At 42.2% G+C, this 16,712-nt stretch overlaps 1 protein-coding gene across 3 annotated transcripts in view; it reads left to right on the top strand.

Moving 5' to 3' along the window:
- Window positions 1-16,712, top strand: part of FAM120B (family with sequence similarity 120 member B) — a 96,610-nt gene that overhangs the window by 28,061 nt on the left and 51,837 nt on the right. For all 3 annotated transcript variants that reach the window (XM_070603222.1, XM_008528283.2, XM_070603223.1), the window contains exons 3-4: window positions 2,653-2,833; window positions 10,562-10,663. In XM_070603222.1, coding sequence (XP_070459323.1) covers window positions 2,653-2,833; window positions 10,562-10,663 — 283 coding nt within the window. The remainder of the gene's footprint in view (window positions 1-2,652; window positions 2,834-10,561; window positions 10,664-16,712) is intronic.

Raw genomic sequence — 16,712 nt, 5'->3', positions numbered from 1 at the left:
TCAGAAGTCATCTGATCACCTCAATGCTCAGAGTTGGGAAATGGAAAGGAGTGTAGAGAATGGACAGAGAAGAACTAAATCTAGACTTTGCTTAAATTTATTCAGTTTTCTCATGCAGGTTGGACATAGTAGCACTAGTTTAATATAGACCATGCAGAGGTCATTCTCCAGTAGTACATCTTTATGGAGTGGTTTAAATTATCAAAGGATGTTCCTCACATCACACAGCTCTGTTGCTAGATGCACTTGTCTCCCTTCTCACAAGAGGACACAGTTATGACAAGGTTAAGTGACATTGTTTGCAGTTACAACTAGTACTTGGCACACCTGGGTTAGGACCCATGCCTTGACTGCAAGTTTGACTCTTTACAAGATCACAGACAACTTCCCTGCTGGTCTAGAAGTTCGTTGGCACTTGATGAAGCAGGATGGTCGTAGTCAGTAGTCTAGAAGCTCGAGAGTGGAAGAATTTACAAGGAAGCTATCCTGTACCTAGTCTTACATATGGCTTCAGAGGTGGCGCCTCTTGTAGAACTTGGAGGCTCTCTAGCAGTGTGCCTGAAGGGCAAGGTAGGGAAAGGTGCAGTAGGCAGAGGGAACCACAGGTCAAAACTGAGGCATGCAGGGCGTCAGCTTCCCAGCCAGCCCAGTCCTCCTGCTGACCAAGACATAGTCAGTGGCCAGCACACACAGCAGCCTTCCTTCTGGGCCCTCTCTGCTCATTTGTGGTTTGACCTGGCCCCTGCCAGTTCCTGTCTTTTACTCTCATCTCCTGTTTATGGCCTTTCACATGTCCTCTCTGGCCTCAGGCTCTTCTTCATGAACCCTGGCTTGCATTCACTCCACGGACGGACCCACCCTTGGCCTTTACTGTATTAGGGGATCCTGGCTCTCTCCTGCAGTTCTCTGCAAGGGGAGTGCCCACAGATTGGGGCAGACCACACAGGGCAGCACGTGTATTAGGAAGAAATTTAGGACGTAATTTTTATACTCATTGAGGAAGTATTAGATATCTTTAAGCAGAGGTGTTGTGTGATCAGATATTTGTTTTTTGAAACATCGGTTACACTGCAGAGAATGAACTAAAGTGGCTCTTGCAGAAACGCAGGTAAAAAACAAAAGAGCTAGAATTGAGGAAAATGGCAGTGAAACAGAGAGGAAGAAACAAATTCAAGAAGTGTTTCAGAAGTGGAACTAATGAAAAGTAAGTCTTGCTGTAGAAGCAAAGTCTCTCCTGTGCTCCAGGTGTAGCTGTAGCCATGAGCTAAGGCAGGAGGAGGAGAAGTTTTACAGGGAGGGTGGATAGATGGGCCTCAACTGGAAATCATCCTACTGTACATGGTGATGGAAACCTCCAAGTGGAAGATTACGTGGGATGGAGCCTTAAGAAATGATGCACTGAGAGCAGAGGTGAATGACAGGATAATCTTGATAAAAGCCCGAGGAGGCAAGTTTCAAGAATGAGAAAAAAATGGCCAGGCGTGTCCGTGCTGTGTAGGTGGAGTGGGACTAGACCAGGAGGCAGTTAGACTTCACAATTAGGAGGTTCTGGTGACCTTAGAGAGTTGTCACACAAGTGGAGGTCAGGTGACAGGCGAAGAAGGCAGGCTGGGGCTGTAGTTGCTTTTTCAGGAAGCCTAGCAGTGGAAGTGCCCTGGGTGGGAAAGAGGGCCAGGAGAGGCCCGAGGGGCCCTGCCCACAGGCAGAAGGGAGGGCCCTCTTGTTAAAGGGTGGATTATGTGTGGTTCACATAGTGAGTCTCCCATTTATTGAACTTAATTGTGTCTTTGAAATCAGTTAGAAGTTTCTTAAGTTCCCCTCCCATTTTTCTTTAAAAAATTTTGCAATGGAATCTTCCAGTCCTATCAAATAGGTAACCCAAATTCAAACATGTATGTATTTTAACCACTGCTGTAGGGTCAATGTAAGGTGAGCCCCATAAAACAAGGGGCAGATGAGTTCTGGATGGGAGAGGAGGGGAAAGGGTTTATGAAGAGGGTGACACTTTAGGTGAACCTTAAAGGGAAAGAGGCTTGTGAACTGGGAGGTTGGGAAAGACTAGAAGAGATGCATGTCATGGAGCACAAGTGGAGGGGGGAGAATATTCTTGAGGAACAGTGAAGGTGTTCCGTGGTGAATGGATGAGAGCCGTTTCTGTGAGGGTGAAATGGTGTGTACAGAAAAAGGAGCTTGCGACCTTCTAGTGGGGCATTGAGTGTTACGGTGAATCCTTACCCGTTCAGATGGGTAACGAGTGGACCTCTGAGTCCAAGAAGACGGGATGTCGGTGGAGTGAAGGATGGGTTGGAGAGGGAAGAAACTGGGGCTAGGAGGTCAGTTAGAGCCTTTTATAACAATACTCACCATCAGATGCACAAAATGACGAGATACTGCAGAAGTAAGTATGCTAAGTCCAGTAGATGGTTGGAGATTGGAGGAGGAGGGGGAGTAATAGAAACTTTTGAGCCTGGAAACCCAAAGGAGAGGAACACAAGTGCCAGCTTGACATCTTGAGCTTGAGTGACAATTATTCCATTTCTGAGTGCCTTAAAAACACTGGGATGTGATAAGAAGGTGTTAACTTTTTCTCTTTGAAGGTTACTGTTTTGTTTTTGTGGAGAATCAGTTGTCTTATATTTAAATTTTGAACAGGTTGCTCAAGCACAGCACGTCCAGGGAGAGAGCTACCTGGTGTACAACATCATGAGCAGTGGGGAGATTGAGTGCAGCAACACTCTGGAGGATGCTCTGGACCAGGCTCTGCCCAGCCAGGCCTTCGCTTACCGCCCTGTGCGGCAGCGCGTCTACGCGCTCTTACTCGGGGACGGCAGAGGTGAGTTGGTTGGTCTCTTAGTAATGGTGCTGTTTGGAGTTGAATCCTGAGAAACTGCCCAGATGAAGCAGAATGCATTCTTTCAGGACATGGATACAATTAAATAGGGTTTTGTTTCTCTGTAAAATCTATAGCTGAGAATACCACTTACATCTGTGCAAAATTAAGGGTAAATGCCCTGGGACATCTATATCTAATTAGCAAGCAGTTGATCAGTATTCATTAAAAGAAGAGTGCATTGTTTCTATAAAATGTCATACTTTTATGCCTTAAAAGGATTTATGCATTTTAAAAAATGTGAAAACCCTTTTCTCCTATAGGAGCATAGGGTATGTTTATTATTAGAAGACAATGTCTGCTTACTCTCCCTCAAAATGTGATTTTCATAAAATAATTTTATAAAATCTAGTATATCGTATTCTACAATATAAGCAAAATTTTCCTTTAGAGTTTTTGTAATTAAGTTTATGTTTTTCCCCATCTATATTTCCATTGCACAATAGCAACAACGGTATAGGGAGAGGACTGCCAATGGCCAGAGCAGTAAACTTGGGAGAACCTTTAACACCAAGTCTAAAATTGACCAGGCTCTATAACCCTCTATTAGGGATAAGTGTAGGGGGAGTTGGGAGTGTAAAAGAGCACTTCTTGGTAGAGACTAAAGATGTTTAATGCATTTAGGTACCTCTTGTATAAGGCCTTGCCCACCCTAAACAGGCCGACTGGAATGTCATGGTCTGATTTGAGAGTGCTGTGATGAGGAATGGGGTCCAGCACACTATCATCAGGACAAGAGACAGAAGCAGTAAGATCCTGGTGAGAGGATGTCTGTGGCCCTTTTACCTAAACTCCATTATTTCCAGACATATCAATATTATTATTAATATTATTCCAGAAAGTAAACTTTACGTAATCTAAAGGTGGTGATAGAATCATCAGATTAAAATGTCCTAATTTTTCCTTTTTTTTGGTGGGGAGGAGTGGCAGAGTTCTTTGAATCCAGTTATTATTAGATTCCTTACACTACCCAGTATGTACTGCTTTCTCCCGTCTGTGCTGTGAGAGTTCAAACACTTATGTGACCTAAGGAAGACATGAGAAAGATGTTTAAACTGATTTAAAAACGGAAACAGAAGAACTGCGTAATAAACTTTGGGACCAGATATTGTTTAAATAATTTTTTTCTATTTCTTATGTGGCTCTCTGCCCATATTCATTCTTAGCATGAATGATTACACATTGACTCTAATGATTAAAAAAAGTTATCTTCATCATGAGAAAACTTTACATTAAAGAATAATATTTGCCTGGAATTGTTTTTAGAATATTTTGTTAAATGAGGTTAAAATATATAAACTTCACTAATTTAAATTTCGTACTTTCTTAGTGCAAATTATTTACAGCCATATAGATGACTTTATTAGATAACCACAATAATAGGAAAAATTACTCAAATATGCTCTTGGATTATTAGATTTACCTGATTTTTTTCATGGTTGCTCTACTGTTTATAATATACATCTTTAACTTATCACAATTTGCTTTCAAATAGTATTATACCACTTTATGTGTAATGTGAAAACCTCACAACAGTATACTTTCATTCTCCCCATCATTTTTGCTATTGTTGCTTTATGTCTTCTGTATATTTTTTAAACTTTTTACTTTGAAGTAATTATACACTCAGAGAAGTTGCAGAAATAGTATTTCGAGTTCCATGTACCCTTCACCCAGCTTCCCCTGAAGATGACATTTTGTATAATCAAGTATAGTATCAAAGCCAGGAAATTGACGTTGGTACAATACTTTTAAGTAGACTACAGACTTTATTCATTCTTTCCCCATTCATTCGTGTACGTATAGTTCTATAAAGTTTTACCCCATGTCACTATACAGAACTGATCCATTGCCTCATGTCACAATATAGAACTGGTCCATCGCTACATGTTGCGATACAGAACTGGTCAGTTACCACAAAGAAACTCCCTCATCCTGCCTCTTTGTGCCCTGCCCTCTGTCTCTGTCCCCTGCTATGACCACTAGTCTGTACCCTATGTCTACACTTTGGTCATTTTGAGAGTGTTTTGTAAATGGCAACACATAGGACGTCATCTTTTGAGATTATGCATATATTTTAAACCCCATAATACATGATTCTTATTTTTACTTTAAATCAGGGGTGGCAAACTTTTTCTGTGAAGGGCTGCGTGATGATAAATATTTTAGTCTTTGTGGGCCCCACAGTCTCTGTCACAAATTCTCAGCTCTGCTGCTGTAGTGCAAAAGTGGACATAGACAGTGTCAGTGAAGGAGTGTGGCTGTGTGCCAAGAAAGCTTTATCTAGTTTTCCCGTGTCACAAAATCTGAATTTTATATAATATTCCTGTGTCACAGAATGTTCTTCTTTAGATAATTTTCTAGTCATTTAAGTAATATGAAAAGTATTATTAGCTTTCAGACTGTATAAAAACGAGCCAGATTTCACCCATGGGCCGTTATTTTCCAGCCCTTACTGTAAACAGTTGTCTTTTATTAAAGTAATTAATAAATGAGAAAAAATGTTTCAGTACACCGTTTCTGGTACTCTTTATTCTTCTCTGTAGATCCAAGTTTCCTTGAGTATTGTGTTTCTTCCACACAAGAACTTTCTTCCACATTTCTTGTTGTGCTCATTTTAATTTCCTGAGTTTTTTTTTCCTGAAAATATCTTTATTTCAGAACATAATTTTGCTGGATGTATAATTTTAGGTATTTTTGTTCAGCACTTTAAAAATGTCGTTAGGTTGTGTCTGGCTTGTGTTGTTTCTCATGAGATGACAATGGTCCTTCTTCTTGTTGTTCCTCACATGTAGTAAGTGTTTTTCCCTCTGGCTTCTTTAAGATTTTTCACCCGATCACTGGTTTTTAGCAATTTGTTTAAGGTGAGCTGTGGAGTGGTTTACTCTGCCTTTATTCCACTGAGGATTCTTGAGCTGCTCGTATCTATGTTTCCTTTCAAATTTGAAAAAAAATTGAGCATTATTCCACCAAATATTGTTTTCTGTCTTCATTACTTTCATCTCTCGCTCTGGGCCTCCAGTTACATGTATGGTTTACACCTCCTAGTGTCCCTCAGGCACCAAGACTAGTTTTGAAGGCTTTTTTCTCTCTGCTTCAATTTGGGTATTTCCTGTTGCTCTGTTTTCAAGTTTACCAAGCCTTTCTTTGGGAACATCTAATCTACTATTAACTCATCTGTCATTTCAGATACTGTGTTTTTTAGATATTTTTTTCAATTTCCATTTCTTTCTTGTCTTCATGTTTTCCTTTAAATCCTTAAAATTATTCACATTAGCTGTTTTCAAGTCTTTGTTTACTAATTCCATCATCCTTCTCATTTCTGGGTCTGTGTCTGTTTATTGACTTTTCTCCTCATAATGGGTCCCTGTGTTCCTACTTATTCTCATGTCCAGTAGTTTTTGATTTTATGCTGGAAGATTTTGGGTCTGTGAAGGGTATTGACTTCTGTTTCAGGGCCTGCCTTCCACTTTATTAGAGTGAGGCTATAGAAATCTCACCCTAGACCTAGAGTGGCCCCACTCCTGAGGCTCAGCCTTCCTGGGCTGTCACCTGAGTGCCAGGTATTTAATGAGGTCTCTGCACCTTGGCTGTTGGGACTCAATGTCTGGAGTCCCATGCAGGCTCTAGTAGTTGGTCAGCAGGGAACCCAGTAGTTGTCTTGTCTGGCCTCACTGAGTTTTGCGCTGGACACACAGAGCTCAGTCCTCAACTAGGAGCTCAAGGGCACTCCAGTGCCGATTTCTGGGGCCCCTTTCTGCACCTCACCAACTCTCAAGTATGCCGCCCTGTAGTCCTAGCTGTTGTGACAGCCTTGATCTGCAGACTGTCTCCTTGTCACAGAGACTTTCTCACCTAGCTAGGGCTCTCCGTCCCTAGGCTGTAGTCTACAGAGTGTCTCTAGGTAGCATATTGGAATGATGACTGTCCAACACGAAAATGCAGTGCCTTCAAAAGTTTGTCCAGATCTGGAGCTGTTGGTGAGACGACTGGTCAGCAGCACCACCACCACATCTTGGTTATCATGCCACTGTCCTCTGGTCATCAGCTCTGCCCCATCTCAGCCATCCCTCACGGTCCTCTGGTCATCAGCTGTGTCCTTTCTCAGCCATCCCTCATGGTTCTCTGGTCATCAGCTCTGCCCCGTCTTGGCCATCCCCTCGTGTCCTCTGGTCATCAGCTCTTCCCCATCTTGGCTGTCCCCCGGCCCTTGTGTAGTATTCTAGGTGCTGATGAAGTTGAGTGCTAACATGATTCTTGTTCCTCTTATGGTCACTTTTTTTCTCTTGGAAAGTTTTTTTATATTCTCTATCTTTTATGTTTGAAAATTTTTCTCCCCTCTGTTATCTCTGTTTTCTTTTATTTGAACTGCTAAGAGATGGATGTTCAACTTCCTGGGTTGATCTGTGTTTCTTCATCTTTTAATTCCTGGTTTGTTTTCCCTACATTACGGGAATATCTCACCACCTCATTCTCAGCTCTTATGGGAAAGTTTCCCTCCTTCCTTCCTCTCTCCATTGAGGCCCCTGTCCTGAGGCCCTGGATGAGTCCACAGCCTCTCTCTGTTCTCTCTACTGCAGCTCTGCCCATCCAGCTCCTCCCTGAACCCCTGGTATTGGTGACCCACCTTCCTCCCTTCCCTCTGTGCTCTCTGCTGACCTCCATGTGTTGGAGGGCCTTTTACACCCAAGCTGTCTCATTCACTTGCATTGCTTTAAAAACGATATCTATGTTGACAAATACAGAATTTATTTTTCTGGCTCAGGCCATTCTTCTGATCAATTCTATGTATCCCTCAAGCCCTTCAAAACGAACTCCTTCGAATTCCTCCCCTATTCCCTCATCAAAAGTAGTAAGCTCCTCTCTGAAAGCACCTTGTGTTTTCGTTCTTCAGCTTATCACAGTTTACACCTGCGTGTTTAAGTGCTTATTTGTCTGATGTCCCTCCTCACCATGGGGCTGTAAGCTGAGCTAGCAGGGACTGACTGTTCAGGGAGCATTTTGCTGCCCCTCGGGATTTCTTCTGTGAATTAGGTGATCGATACATGTTTGTTGAGTGTCTGTGTAAAATACGACCTCTTCAGGAGTATCTGGATTTAGCAAGGCCTTCTTTAGAAAGGGGTAACTCTAATGGTTGAATTTCAGACAGGGGAGGGAATGTGAGGTCTCTCGAATCCCACTAGGTGAGCAGCTGTCTCCAAGCCAGTCTGATTGGCAGGTGGGAGCCACTCATTTAAAGTGAGATTTAGAATCAAAGGTGCCTTTAACTCCACGGCTGTGGACTCTAAGCACCAGAGCCAAGCTCTTAAACTTGCACAGCTGTAGACACTAGATGTCCGAGTCAGAAGGCAAGGCACTGAATTGATATGTTGATACTTCAAAGTCCCTAATTATGGGTACAGTTTGGATACTGATCTATTGGATACTACAGTTCATCTGATTATGTTGGAGGGTGCTTCTTTATGGAGTGCTTGGTTGTGTTTTATATAGTTGAATATATGATATTTAGATGGCTCAATGGCCTTGTGGCCCCAAGGGGGAGAAACCTGAAGTCACTCAGTTTCTAGCCCGTCCCTGGCTTCATACCCATTCTTACCTCTGATTCCAACTCTGTCTCTGTTTTTCAGTCTCCCTAATGTTATTCTTAGCTTAAACTGCTATGAAACCTTATAAACTTTAGGAAATAGAAGAAACTCAGAAAGATGCAAAGTAAAGAATCTATTCTGTCTCCTCTTTACATCTCCCTGGTTAACAGTGTTGGAGGAAACCTGTGCACGTTGTCCTTTTTCCTGGTTGGTCTCTCTGCATTCTCACCCAGCAGACACTCTGGGAGTCCCCCATGGAAGTTGGAGAGGGCTGACAGTTTTGTGATGGAGTGGTCAGCCCTGTGTGTGATACTCACTGTCCAGTTAGTGTGGCACCTTTGCAAAGTGCCTGTAGGCCATCAACTCATTAGAGTCCTAGACAGTGACCTAAAAGGTGATTTTTTTTCCCAAAAATGTACACAAAAAGAATGTTTGGGAAGTTTTTCTATTTTTTTAAGGACTAAGGCCACATGCAATTATAGATTAAACCAGCAGTATAAAAATAGTACAGAATCCTAAGGACAAGTATATTTTTAAAGAAGCCTGGAGAGTTGTTACCAAACTGGAAAATCAGAGTATTTGAGGCATTAAAATTGACATTGCTTCTCCTCATTCTCTTTCCCCTGCCAGTGCCACCCCCACACATGCCCACAGACCCTCCAGATCATGTGAGAGGAGGAGGCACTTTTGAGAGTTTGTGTGTTCACATAATCTTGTCAGAGTTTTTAGGGAGCGAGGTTGGAAGTATAGACAGTTTCACAATTTTGTTCCCAGGGAGAACTGTCGTAGTTATATGTAGAAGATTTTATGAGAAGGACTCTGTATGAAGAAGACACAGTTCTTGCTGTCAGGAGGCCACGGTTGGGGTGGCTAGCTAGGGTAAGGAAGTAGCATCTGCTGTAGTCTAGCCAATAACCTGTGGTGGGACAAAGCGCGTGCTTAGGAGAAGGGTTTGATTCCCCTAGTATAAAGGAAAAGTAGGAGTTAACCGAGTGCCCATCGAGGGAGGTGGGCTTCAGAGAGGAGGCTTGGGTGGGGAAGAAGAGAGTCCAGCCCAAGGAACACCATGTCCAAATGCGGAGGTAAGATGAGGTGTGGGAGTATGAGGGCCCTGAAGTACTCCAGCAGGGAGCCCTGATGTGGGAGTGAGAGCCAGGGGCTCCCTGGTCCACCCAGGCCAGCAGCATCTGGTTAGAATTGGTCATCTGTCCTTTTATTCTGGCACCTTAAGCAGCTATTGGGGGATCTTAGTGAGGGAGAGCAACCTGGTGAAACTTTCACTTCAACAAACGCAAAAACCAAAAAACCTCTGTTTACAGGGGGAATGGTGAGGATGGGGAGGAGACTGAAGATGAGAAATGGTCAGGAGCCTGATCCAGCGGCCAGTGCCAGAGTGGAGAAAAGGGATAGGCTTGTTGCGGAGAGAGTTTTTCTGACAGGGAGGGCCCTGAGGGAGGACAGGCCCTGCGGCAGCTAGAGGGAAGCAGGCGTGGGAGCAGGGAGTTCCCCTGCTGGAAAGAGACAGGCTAAGTGAGAACACAGATGGAGTGGGAAAGCCTTCCTTCCCCGTGGCTTTGCTGAGGAAGGTGGCAGAATGGAAGTCAAGCTGAACTCTTTATAGCAATTAACAGTCCACCCACATGCAAAAATGCCTTTGTTCTAGATTATTTCTAACAGATTTTGAATTGTCTGACATAATAATAGTTTTGATAGTTGCATAAAATACTGAATTTAGATCAGAAAGGATGATCATATTCCCACAGTTTTCCCTGTTTTCTGAAACAGTGTGAGGGGGGAGGGAAGCGAGAAGGACATTGTAGGCACCATCCAGGTGGTAAACTCTGCCTTGATTTCCTGAGCCAGCCATTCCCCCACCCCAGAGGCTGTTCTTGTTGAAAGATCCCTCAGATGGGAGAGTAGGGGGCCCTCTGTTGGATGCCTGAGGCCCCTCTCAGTGACCTTGGACATGAGCATGCACTGTGCTCACCACTTGGATTAGCCAGGCAGAGGTGGTCTGTTGCTCTCTGAGTCTGGTGACAAGTGTTCGTACTCACACGCATCTCCTGACGCAGCTTTCTTTTCTCAGATGATTCTAGCTCCTGCCCCACTGTCAAGGAGTGGTTTGTGTACTCTGGGAACCCGCTGAAGCACCCAGACCTCGTCAGGCCTCTGCCGATGAATCTTGCAGGTACAGACAGCCTTGATGTAAATAAATCACTTGCTTGTTCACAGATGATACACATCTAATAATGGATTTGTTGTGGAAACATTTTTCCAGAACTGCACATAGACTAATTTTCATTTCAACGCTGGGTCTAAGAGGAATGTATCTATCTAGTAAAATTCTAAAACAGCAGAGGAAAGGGCATTACACAAATTTGCCCTGGCCAGCCTGTGTGTTGCTTGCTCTACCTCACTCCCTCAGCTCCTAACTCAAGGTCCACGCCAGGGGGAGAGAGAGAAACAGGCGGAGGAGCATGGTTGTGGGTCCAGGCCCATTACTGCCCATCCCCAGGGCCTGACGCCTAGTTGTTGCTCAGTAGACATCCAGTGAAGTAGCAGGATTGGGTTTTCCCTACTCTGCTTGAATCAGCTCTTCTCACCACTGAAAGTGTATTTTGATGAACTGGAAAGGAGAGAGAAAGGACAATTATTTTAACTGGAAGAGTCAGTTTTCTCCTCGTGACGGGTATCTTCAAACATGTAATGGGAGAGAAGGAAAAACAGGGTTCACCTAGAATCAGCTGAAGGAAATCCTTTCTTCCTATGAGTTCTTAACATCTGGAAAAGGTTGGGAATTCATGACTGTAGGGGACAGTGTCTCCATACAGACAGTTAGGAAGAGGAGGGTGGGTTTAGTGTTTATTCTTAGTGGCCCTTCTCATTGTTTCAGAGAGCAAATATTTTTCTAAAATTTTGATGTTCCATTTTTGTATCTGTTAAATTCTCTCATGTCACTATTATTTTCCATCACACAAGCCTGTAATTTACCAAATAAGGATTTGAGCACTGCAAAATGTTTTTCGATTGGAATTGTATTGGGAGAAAAATTGAGGAAAGTTATTACAGAATTTCCTTATTCTCTCAGTCAGTGATACACTCAAACCTAAAAAGGTACTTATTGCCAAAACAAATTCAGATGAATTGGCATTTGTTTTTACAGCAAGAAGTATTTTTTAAAAATAGCCAAAATAATTTTCCAGAAATGTTTTGTTGTTTGTGTAATTTTCATCTTATAGTATCTTTCCAAAAGTAATGTGGAAGTGGATTATTATAGTTCTCTTCATGGCATGATTTAAGGAGAATATTTGGCTATTCATTGTTATATTATGAGTTAATTTTAAAGGCCACTTCATATAATGTTTTAATAAACTCTAGAAGTCATGTAGTTATCAGAGAGACTACTTCTGGGGCTTATGAAACCATTCTCCCTGGCACTACTGGAATTGCAAAGCTTGTACTCATGGCCTGCACAGACTGCATGTCAGGATTCTGCTTCTAGAGGGAACTTGGGAAGCTCATTTCCTGCACAGAGGGCCTTGTCTAAAGGACATGTTCAGGACATTGCCAGAGACCTGGAAACGTGACTTTAACTGTTGTTGCAGGTGGTTTAGACAAATGACTCTCTTTGTTTGTGCTTATGTTCATAATGATACAAAAATGACAAAACTTTAATATTTAATGCCTTTCTATATCCATGAGGAAAAATACCAAGTGGTTTTTAGATTAAAATGAAAGATGGACCATCCACATTCCTGTCACAGCATTTTCCATTGATCAAACAGTGTATGATTAAAGACAGTGGAATCCTGCTGATTGATCCTCTCTTTCCACTGTGTCAGGAAACCTACCTTATACATAGGTGCCACATGATCTTTTCCGTGACTAGAGCAGTTGCTCCCAAGTCAGACCAGCAGCAGGGTTGTCACAGAGTTGAGCATTACCTTGGGACACCATATCTGATGTTCCTTGTTCTCCTGAGATAGTTTTAATTAGCTTGATCTCATAAATGCTGCATTTTCAGTCTCCCAATATAGTCGCCAGAGTGCTCTTTTTGTTTGTTTGTTTTTTTGGCTGAGAAAGATTCACCCTGAGCTAATATCTGTTGCCCATCTTCCTCTTTTTGCTTGAGGAAGATTTGCCCTGAGCTAACTTCCATGCTAGGCCTCTTATTTTGTATGTGAGTTGCTGCCTCAGCATGGCTGCCAATGAGAAGTGTAGGTCCGCACCCAGGAACTGAACCTGGGCTGCCAAAGTGGAGCGAATCGAACTTAACCACTAGGCCATGGGACCAGTCCCTCAGAGTATTCTTTTTTTAAAAAAGACTTTTTCCTCTGTTAGCACAATAAGTTAATGCTCATGTTGTTTTTAAATGGTAGAAATAAAAAAGAAATCACAGATCTTTTTCAATAAAGTGGAAAGGAGATAGAAGGGGAGCAGAAAAATTATAGAAATTACCTAAAAATTAGGAAAGGGAAAGAATTAAAATGACCCGCCAGGGAGTAGAAAAATAAATTTTATTACTGATATATTTTATTCAGGAATCTCATTTAAATGCATATATTCCCATCTGTGTTCCCGTCTTTGTGTGTGTGTATGTCTAGGATATATATACACATTCGGATATATATATATATACACACACATACATACACACACACACACATATAAGATATATTTCTATATATATATATACACACACACACATTCATATATATTATCTATATTACATGTCATTTATCTTAAAATATGTCATGAAAGATGATGTTTCTGATAACACAAGTAGGGTGTACCTTGAAGTTTAGCTTCCTTTCCCCAGACACAACTCTTAAATGTCCCTCAAGTTGTCCGTGTGTGTGTTCATTCCCAGGGCACAACTCCACTCTCATTCTTCCTCATGTACAGATGTTCTGCATTTTGTGAAGTGAGTCTTGGACCAAACAACAGGCAAGCATTTGAAATTGCTTTTTTATCTTCAGAACTGGAGATTCTTCTTTAGACAAAGTATAGGTGATTTTTTTTCTCTTTTCAGTGTCATTTTTTCATCATTATAAGCATATCCTTATTTTAGAAATCTAGAAAAGTTAATTGCACACATCTAATTGGTAATTTGTCTATATAGAATGATTGTTTTAAAGTGTGTTCCAGAATCGGTAAGTAAACTTACTATCTCTTGGCTCTATAAGGACGTTTGACTCACCAGACTCTTGCAGACCATCTTAGAAGACTGTTTTACAAAATGAAATGAGGTCAAGTTACACATTTCATGAAGGCACTATATTTGACTCATTCCATCATTGGTTAAACAATTGTAGTGAAGTTTTCTTTGTTCATCTCCTCTTATATACTCTTTTGAAGATTTTCATGTTGACACTTGATGTATACAGGTCAAGAAGGTCTTATCAAATCTTAGAGGTTCCTCTGGCTGGTACAAGTGCATGAACATGCACTTGGTGAGGAGATGCTCACATGGATGCCAGCCTCTCGACCAGCCCGTCTGATGTCAGGGATCAAGATAAATGGATTTAAAACCTCAATAGTGGTTTTTCTTCTATTTATAAAAATAATTTGAAGCTTTGCAAATAAATGTGTTACAAATACACGTGAGTCACAAGCTAATGGTTGAATTTTACACTGACTGCTTTTTATAGCCACATTCACTGTATTTTGAATGCATTAGATAGAAGCAGTATAACTTCCATTTTGCATGAAGTTAGATGACTCCTCCATCTAAGTGTAGAGTTTAATATTTTGAGATGGCAGTGCATTCTACTCCATTTATATCTGAAGGAATTTTTTTGCCTATTATAAATAGGCTCTTGAAATCCATCCAGCCAGAGTAAAGATTCAGTTTGCGTGTGAATAGTCAGGGCTTTAAATTTTGCTTTCTCTTGGCCGGGAATTCTCTGCCAAGCAGAGAATGCTAAATAAATATTCATTTAAATTGAACTTATGGGTTAAAACCTTCACAAGTAAATTTAAGACATAAGATATATTCAAGTTAATTTCCAGATGTTTCACTTCTCATCTCCTGAGAGTAGACACAAGCCAGGTAGTTTTATGGTTTTTCTCACCCTAGGAATATGCAAGGAAGATAATCATAAGATAATTCTAAAACCTAGCTATTAAAATACTTACTTCTGTATAAAAAGCACGTAGAAGTGCCATGGCTTAGAATCTAGGGGTATCTTTATTCATTCACTTGTGTTTATAGCTGTAAAAACACAAACAGGCCATTGCTTTGTTACTAATGAGGTGTGTCCAGCAACCCTCCACCCAGAGATTGGGTCCTCAAGACAGTCTTCAGAGTTGTCATTCATAGAAACGACCTTCTTCCCTGCCCTCTGCTCTGCCCTCTGGGGCTCAGTCCCTCTTGAAAAGCTCCTAGGCTTTTCTGTCCATCTATTAATACAAAAACTTTTACCAAGTCAGGAAATTAGGTTTTTGAAACTGATGAGTTTTAGATGAGATGCTAGTTGGTGACCTAGAGACCAGATTGCTTGTTTAGGTCTCTGAATTGTTCTTTGAAACATCTCAGCTGCCCCTGGAGCTTGGGTGAAATGTGAGGGCCACCCTTGATCTTTTCTGGCAGAGTCTGTCTGTGCCCACGACCTAGATGAGTGTGTGCGTGTGTGTGGCAGGGAGAGAGGAGCTCTCTTCCACAGCAGATAGTTTTAGCTGCTCTCCTCTGAGCTGATCTGCCTTCGAGTTCTGATCAAAATATGTTTCTTCTAAACTGAAGTTGCTAACAATTTCCTTTGTGTTTGGTAGGCTCAGCCCTCAGGTTGTCACACCAGAGTTAAAAACCACTTTGCTTAGAGCAAGTTTACCTGTAGAAGAGAACTAATCTAATGGTCCTTCAAAGAAATTCATGCTCTCCCTGGTCACGGGTCAGCTGAGCAGTCTCTGGGTGGTTGGGAGGAGCCCACACTTTACTGCACTTAGGAAACGAACCAACAAGCATCTGACTCAGGCCTTTCTGCAGAGTCACCAGAGCCTCTCCATGTGCTTGAGGGATGTGCCGCTTGTGGCGTAAAAGACAATAACCTCAGAACATGCTATCTTGTATTAAAAATAAAGATCCTCACCTTCTGGAGGAAGCTGTAGAGATCGCCGACAATGTACAGATGGGCATTCAATCCTTATTTCTTGATTAAATAAGTTACTGGTTGAATTTAGATTAAAATTCTCTGATATTAAAGAGATTGATGAGGGTGTGGTTTTTCAAGTGTGTGGTTTTCTATAATCTATTATGTATCATTGGACTTTCTCAAGGACCGATTTCTTTATTATTGGTAAGTTATTCTCTTTTTGTCTGTGTAAGTGATTTCTTAGCTTTTTGTTGAGGAATGTGGAGTGGCCTTCTGTCTTTGCCTGCATCAGAATCATCTGGAGGGCATGACACAACAGATGCTGCGCCACCCCTGGAATTTCTGGTCCAGTAGGTCTTGTATGGGACCCAAGAATTTGCATTTCTGACAAGTTCCCAGGTGATGCTAAGGCTGCTGATCTGATAAAAGATACAGGGGAAGTAAAATAAAACCCATCAGTCTGTAAGTTGCTTACCAGCTTTTTTGTTCCTTACGTCTCATAGCCTCCAGATCCTGAGACCTGAATAAATCATCCCCTCCATCCAGATGGGTTCCCTGGTACCTACAATTCTGGATGCGCTGCGAGTCCTGCACGGCCCTGCTGTGGAAGCTACACTCTGAGACCCTGTCCTTTTCTATTGCAGTGAAGAAGCCATCACCCTGGAGTCTTCCTCTGCCCTCTGCCTACTGTGTCCCCTAACCACCTCTTAGTTCATGACTTCTTCCATCCCCACTGTAGCCTGAGTCATCTCTCAGAGCACACATCTCATCACGGTGTACTCTGAGGCTAACGCTTCCGTTCCTTCCCATCATTCTTGGGTTAGAGACCTTAGCCGCTGTGTCTCCCTTCCCTGGAACTTGCTCTTTCCTTCCTCATTGTAATTAATTCCCACTAGCTCTTCATATCGCTCTTCCTTCTGTGATGCTCCCTCTCTTCACAGTTCGTCTACTGCACTGCATGCTCTCAGAGTCTCACACTTGGGGATGCATGTGCGCTCCACTGGATTGTGCACTCTCTGCGGGCAGACACTGAGGCTTTCTCATTCCCCCTCATGTCTCCATCACCTGCCGTGATGGCCGGCATCTGGTGGTTCCTTGGAAGTAGATGTCCAGTGCATGATTGGTGGGATGTTGGATTGATGGGTA

This window comes from Equus przewalskii, chromosome 32, assembly GCF_037783145.1.
Source record: "Equus przewalskii isolate Varuska chromosome 32, EquPr2, whole genome shotgun sequence".
In the NCBI taxonomy this organism is placed as follows: domain Eukaryota; kingdom Metazoa; phylum Chordata; class Mammalia; order Perissodactyla; family Equidae; genus Equus; species Equus przewalskii.
The sequence above is the reverse complement of the archived record's forward strand: the minus strand, read 5'-3'. Positions and strand labels throughout refer to the sequence as shown.